This window comes from Heterodontus francisci, chromosome 36 (assembly GCF_036365525.1).
Source record: "Heterodontus francisci isolate sHetFra1 chromosome 36, sHetFra1.hap1, whole genome shotgun sequence".
NCBI classification, from domain to species: domain Eukaryota; kingdom Metazoa; phylum Chordata; class Chondrichthyes; order Heterodontiformes; family Heterodontidae; genus Heterodontus; species Heterodontus francisci.
Window position 1 is genome coordinate 7591786 of NC_090406.1, and position 6948 is coordinate 7598733.

A 6948-nucleotide genomic window follows, 5' to 3' on the forward strand; every position below is an offset into this window, starting at 1 on the left:
CCCTCCGTTTCAGTGAGATCACCTTTCATTCTTCCAAACTCCAGAGAACACAGGCCCATTCTACTCAATCTCTCCTCATTGGACAACCCCCATTCCAGGAATCAGTCGAGTGAACTTTCATTGCGGGCATCAGTGAGGCTGGCCAAATTCACCAAGGGGCCTGGTACCTGATGTTTTTGTTCTCCTCTTGCTCCTGTCATATCATCTCCTTGTGTCATGTGCCATTGCTTATTTGAAAGGGCAGGCATGAAGTCTAGCGTTGGGCCCCTGCCAATTCGACTCCTTGGGTAACCATAGCAACCTGCCCTATACAATGAACGATGCGCTGACTAACGTTCTGATTTCCCCTGTGGTTAGAATCGTAAAAGGATTCAATAGGGTAGATACGGAGAAATGATTTCCTCTGGTACATGGGAATCGAGAATGAAGGGGCAGGTCATGTTTACTAACTTAATTGAATTTTTTGAGGAAATAACAAGGAGGATTGATGAGGGTAATGCGGTGGACATTGTCTATGTGGATTTTAGTAAGGCATTTGACAAGGTCCCACATGGCAGACTGGTCAGAAAAGGAAAAGCCTATGGGATTCAGGGGAATGTGGTGAGTTAGATCCAAAATTGGCTCAGTGACAGGAAACAAAGAGTAATGGTCGACGGATTTCTTTGCGAATGGAAAACGGTTTCCAGTGGCGTTCCACAGGGCTCAGTGTTGGGACCCTTGCTGTTTGTGGTATATATTAATGATTTGGACTTAAATGTGGGAAGCATGATTGGGAAACTTGCTGATGGTGCAAAAATTGGCTGTGTAGTTGATAGTGAAGAGGATGGCTGTAGACTCCAGAATGATATCAATGGTTTGGTTGAGTGGGTCAAAAAGTGGCAAATGGAATTCAATCCTGAGAAGTGTGAGGTAATGCATTTGGGGAGGGCAAATAAAGCAAAGGAATACACAATAAAGTGGAGGATATTGAGAGGGGTAGAGGAAGTGAGAGACCTTGGAGTGCATGTTCACAGGTCCCTGAAGGTGGCAGGGCGGGTAGATAGAGTGTTGAAGAAGGCATATGGATTGCTTTCTTTATTGGCCGAGGTTTAGAATACAAAAGCAGGGATGTAATGCTGGAACTGTATAAAACGCTGGTTAGACCACAGCTGGTGTATTGCGTACAGTTCTGGTCACCACATTACAGGAAGGACATAATTGCTCTGGAGAGAGTGCAGAGGAGATTTACAAGAATGTTGCCAGGGCTTGAAAATTGCAGCTACGAGGAAAGATTGGATAGGCGAGGGTTGTTTTCCTTAGAACAGAGGAGGCTGAGGGGTGACTTAATTGAGGTGTACAAAATTATGAGGGGCCGAGATAGTGTAGCCAGGAACGACCTGTTTCCCCTAACAGAGAGGTCAATTACCAGGGGGCACAGATTTAAGGTGATGGTAGAAGATTAGAGGGGACATGAGGAAAAAGTTTTTCACCCAGAGGGTGGTGGGTGTCTGGAATTCACTGCCCGGATCAGTGATGGAGGCAGAAACCCTCAACTCATTTTAAAAGGTATCTGGACCTGCACTTGAAGTGCTGTAACCTGCCAGACTACGGACCAGGTGCTGGAAGGTGGGATTAGAATGGGCGGCTTGTTTTTTTTTCCAGCCAGTGCAGACAAGATGGGCTGAATGGCCCCTTTCTGTGCCATAAATTTTCTATGGTTCTAATCTTAAATTCAGAGCTCTGCTGTTCATCAAACACCTTTTCACACAAGGGTATTGAAAATCTGGAATTCTCTGCCTCCTCCAAAAAAGGGACAATTGGAGATTTCTAGACTGGGATCAACAAATTTTTGTTTGCTTAGAGTATCAAAGGATATAGATTTGAGGTATAGATGAGCCCTGATCTAATTAAATGGCAAAACAGGCTCCAAGGGCTAAATGACCTCCTCCTGTTCCTATGTTTCCCCCACACCCTAGAGCTCCTCGTCACCTCTCTACATTGTGTATTTCAGTCTACATCATAAAACCAAACTAATGTAACCACTGGGTCCCGATCGGGAAAGATGAGACGAGACCACTTTAAGACTCGTCAAAAGGAAGTGTTTTAAATGACCATAAAACGTTTCAACAACTGCGATGCATCCTGATCAAAGGGATGATGAGGCTTTGATCTGAAGTAGCAGTTCTAGCGAGAATGAACCTCAAACAGTCCCAATGTTGGAATAAAGACAAGAGATAAAGGTTTTATCGGAGTCACCTTCTGACTTTGTGTCCCTGGTAATTATCCTTCCCCACTAGCAGTGGATATTGAAACTCACGCGCACACAACGTGGTTTTACCGAACAGTGACTGAAAAGTTATGTTCCCCAAAAAGCCTGAATTTCCAATCTGTGCTGCTGGTGGATGAAGCTCCCAGCTGGGATCTTGAAGGTGGAAAATGCCTTGTGTGACCTGCATGTTAACTGTGGCTCAGCTGGTAGTGATCTTGTTTCTGAGTTGGAAGGCAATGGGTTTAAGTCTCATGTAGAAACTTGAGCTCAAAATTTAGGCTGACACTCCAGTGTAGTACTGAGGGAGTGCTGCACTGTCAGAGATGCTGTCTTTCAGTTAAGATGTTAAACTGAGGCTCCATCTGCTCTCTCAGTTGGATGTGAAAGATTACCATGTCACTATATTTGAAGAAGAGCAGGGGAGTTTTCCCCAGTATTTCCAATGTTACAACAGTGACTCAGTTGCCAGGGAGTCAGTTGCCAGCTTTCGCCAGAGCTGGCGGGCAGCCATAAAGGCGGGGCTAAAGTGTGGCGAGTCAAAGAGACTTAGCAGTTGGCAGGAAAAAAGACAAAAGCACAAGGGGAGAGCCAACTGTGTAACAGCCCCGACAAACAAATTCTTCTGCAGCACCTGTGGAAGAGTCTGTCACTCTAGAATTGGCCTTTATAGCCACTCCAGGCACTGCTCCACACACCACTGACCACCTCCAGGCGCTTACCCATTGTCTCTCGAGATAAGGAGGCCAAAGAAGAAGAACAACATTGACTACAGTTCAAAAATACTTCATTGGCGGTAAAATGCTGTAGAATGTCCTGAAGTTGTGAGAGGTGCTATATAAATGTAAGTCTTTATAATGAACCAGCTCGCTCTTTGACCCTTATGTTATTACCCCTTTATTGATACTCGGGTCCAGGCATTACTGGTGAGGCCAGCATATAATTGAAGGGTTCACTTTTCCAGAGGGCAGTCAATCATGTTGTTTGTGAGACTGGAGTCACATAGAGGCCCAGACTGGGTAAGAACAGCAGGTTTCCTTTCCCTAAAAGAACGTTAGTGAACCACAGTTGGGTTTTTACAACAATCTGAAAGCTTCAGCAGTCACATTTACTAATACCAACTTTATTTTTGTGTAAAACATGTCAACATCAATACAAGACTTTGTGAGAGTAATGAGTGAACAATTAGTCCTCCCTCTGAGGTCCTGACCCCGTAATGAGTATCAATAACACGAAGCAGACTTTGGATACAATTTCCACTTTACGTGGAAAATCTTTATTAACCCACTAAGCAATAGTATATACTTACAACATCATTGCTTAGTAGACCCATGTACAGGAGCTCGTTCCTGGGTGGTCAGATCTGCTGAATGACTTCTTCCTCATGACTTCCTATGACTGACCAAGTCACACTTCCTGGCTGCAGCAACAATGTCCTTTTGAGCTGTGGCTTTAAACCCCTTTCTGACCCTGGTCCCACGACATATAAGGTAATGATTTGAATTGGGTCATCTGATTGGGTTTCAGTGCCTTATCAATCCCACCATGGCTATGCAGGACCACCTGCATGTGTTCATATCCAGCAGGGCGGGGGTGGGGGGGGGGGGGGGGTGGGGAGGGAGGTCTTAGGTACATACCAGCAATGGATGTGATATCTACATCTTGATAAGGCAAGAAGGAAACCATTCAAACATATTCCAAAAGGCCATTAGCAATGAGAGTTGTTGTAGACAGAGTGTCAGAGGTTGTAATAGTCTGGGGCTACCACCTTAGTGGCATTTCCTGACATGTGTGTGTGTGTGTGTGCACGTGTGTGTGTGTGCACGTGTGTGTGTGTGTGTGTGTACGTGTGTGTGTGTGCACGTGTGTATGCGTGTGTGCGCGTGTGTGTGTGCACGTGTGTGTGTGTGTGTGTGTGTGTGTGTATGTGTCCTTGTTCAGTTAAACTGTCTTTATTTTTTAAAAGTCCAATATGAATCCCAGTGATGATGTCTTCGGTCAGAATTATTCTCCCTTCGTCCCGATGTCCTCCGCACTCCATGTTCTCACCACTGGTGAGCCCTACACACTTGTCCACACCACAACCGGTTACATTTTACTTATAAACAGAAATACAAGAGATCTCCAAATGTCTTACAAGTCCCAATGATGGGTGAACCAGTAGCAGTAAGTTTAGACTCGAGATTAGTACGAAAAGGGTAAAGGGCAAAGAAGAAAGACTGTTTACACACAAGTATTGTTGGGATACAGAATCCACTGCCATGAGTGGCTTTTGAATCCAAATTAACCACAACATTTGCAATGGAATTAAGACAACTACTTAAAAAGGAAAGATATCCCAGGATATGGGGAAAAGTGCGGACAAATGGGATTAGAGTAGAAAGCTCCAGTGGTGTACTGGCACTTTCACAGGTGGGATAAAGAGGGAACCAAAGCAAACAGCACTGCAGTTAGGAGCGACCTGGACTGTGTAAGATGATGGAACTAATTCTGCTCTTTGGTCAGTTACTAACCTCGCCTGTCCATTTTCTTTATCACCCCCACTCTGTCCGATGCAGCTGCCTCTGGTAACCGCAGATCGCGAAGGCACCAGCATAAATCCAGCAGAAAAGAGAAGCGAAAGCACAAAAGGAACCTGGAATTGCATCAAATGGATATGAGACACTTCTACTGAGTGGACCAGGCACCCAGCGAGGGGGGTCAAGATTGCGAGTACACGATACTGAAATCTTAAGAGATGTTTCATTTTGAACATTGCCCTTCGGGGACTGAAGGGGTTGTGTTTTTTTAGTTTTCGAGAATTCTGTCACGTATTTTTCTAAAAAAAATAATGTGGGGCTTAAAGAAAACGTTGTTGAGTCACAATCAGTCGGAGTTGGAAATGAAAACAGTCCATTGGCTTAGGTCACTGAAATAACAGCAAATGTTCAGTCTCGACTTGCAAACAAAAGACTATCCTGTAATCCTTTATTGTCGAAAAAGGCACGACAATATTTTCTTTTAACTGATGATTAGATTGCAGATGAGGCTGGTTTAACAAAATAGGTTCTAGATTGACTCTGAGCCCTGGTCAACGCTTCCCCATGTAACCCCAAGTAACTGTACTGTGCCATACTTGTAACAGACCCATTAAAGTATCTCCCTATTATTTTTGAACTCATTAAACCCCATTAATTGAAAACAGGTTAACACTTCCATTAAATAATGGATAGATAGATTTCGTACCAATGCAGTATTGGGTTTTTCTGCTGGTTACTGCCCAGCACCATTTCACTCCTGACGTTTCAGCCAATCCTGAAGGAAACTTTAAGTAGTTTAATTGAAGTGTTGGTCGGCTACTTGGCCATGGTAGGGGTTAATTGCACCCGAGCCTCGTCCTGTCTTTGACCATCATCCATACACCCACTTCCCCAGCGATACGAACTCCTTCTGAGGCCAAGACTAGCTAACTCAGCACTGACTGGTGATTAAAGCTGGAATCTTCCTGATTTTGTGTGGGTCAGTAACACACCATGTAGCACATTTATCCATTAAGCCATCCCTAAAGAATGTTTTTTTTTACTTACGAGTGATGGGAAGTAGAATTGATCTCTTGAGGGTCAAAGGTAAAAGGATGTTAAAGGCATCCTGAAAAATAGCAGAGGTTCCCCGTTAAGAAGCGAAGCTGAGCATTGATTACCTTAGACCTTGGAAGCTTTAACTTGGCCACAAGAAGTAGGGCTAGATTTTTGTCTTCGAGATTTGGAATGAAAATCAGGCAGTTTTTTTTACAAAGGCTCTGAGATTTGCTCAGTCACAGAAACTGTAGAATCTCAGAATGGTTACAACACAGAAAGAGGCCATTCAGCCTATTGAACCTGTGCTGACTCTCTGCAAGAGCAATTTAGCTAGTCCCAGTCCCTTGCTCTTGCCCTGCAAAGTTTGCCCCTTCAGGTGCTTATCTAAGTCCCTTTTGAAAGCCACCATTAAATCTGCCTCTACCACCCTTTTCCTTCAGTGCATTCCAATTCATAACCAATCTAATTGCATGACTAATTCACAATGATCTAGTTTATAGTTTGACTGCAGTCTATTTATTTAGGATCAATAAATAGCACAGATCCCCATGTGTTAAAACCCACGTCAGAGCTGAGTCTTGTGAATGAGTTTGCCAGGGTTGCCAACTGTGGTTGAATGTATTCCTGGATGTTTAATCACATGACTGCTTGCTGCCTACTGTCCCGCCCCCCCCCCCCCCCCCCCCCCAGGCTCCTACCATTGGTCCCCTAACACATCCATCTTTCCCTACAGCCAATTGGAAAACAAACTCTTCATCACCTGGAAGATTCTTGATTGTCGGTCAAGAACATTTCCCTCCAATCCCCACTAATATATAACAAAAACACACACAATTCTTTAACGCCTGTTTTGATTTTTCTCCCGGATTGCTCACTTCAGTGTCTCGGAGATGAATCCTGGAGAGTCCAGGGCAATTCTGGAGAGATGGCGACTCTCATGTTTTGTTGGCTTGGATGGAAGAATACATGATCCTTATCCCAGCTTCCCACATCCACTGGTTTAAATCCAAACTTTCTTGCCTGGTGACAGAATCCTAGTTTGCCATTAGTTACTCAACCAGAACATCAACTAATCAGTGGTGGGTGAACAGTCAGGGCTCGATTCTCATTGGTGCTTGGCTGCTTTGATACTGGCACATCCCAGTG

The 6948-nt window shown here is 44.3% G+C and overlaps 1 protein-coding gene across 1 annotated transcript in view; it reads left to right on the top strand.

The window, feature by feature from the left end:
• Positions 1-4919, top strand: part of ncanb (neurocan b) — a 153195-nt gene extending 148276 nt beyond the window's left edge. Inside the window, exon 16 of the mRNA XM_068015877.1 lies at positions 4804-4919. Coding sequence (XP_067871978.1) covers positions 4804-4919 — 116 coding nt within the window. The remainder of the gene's footprint in view (positions 1-4803) is intronic.
• The last annotated feature ends 2029 nt before the right edge of the window (positions 4920-6948 follow it).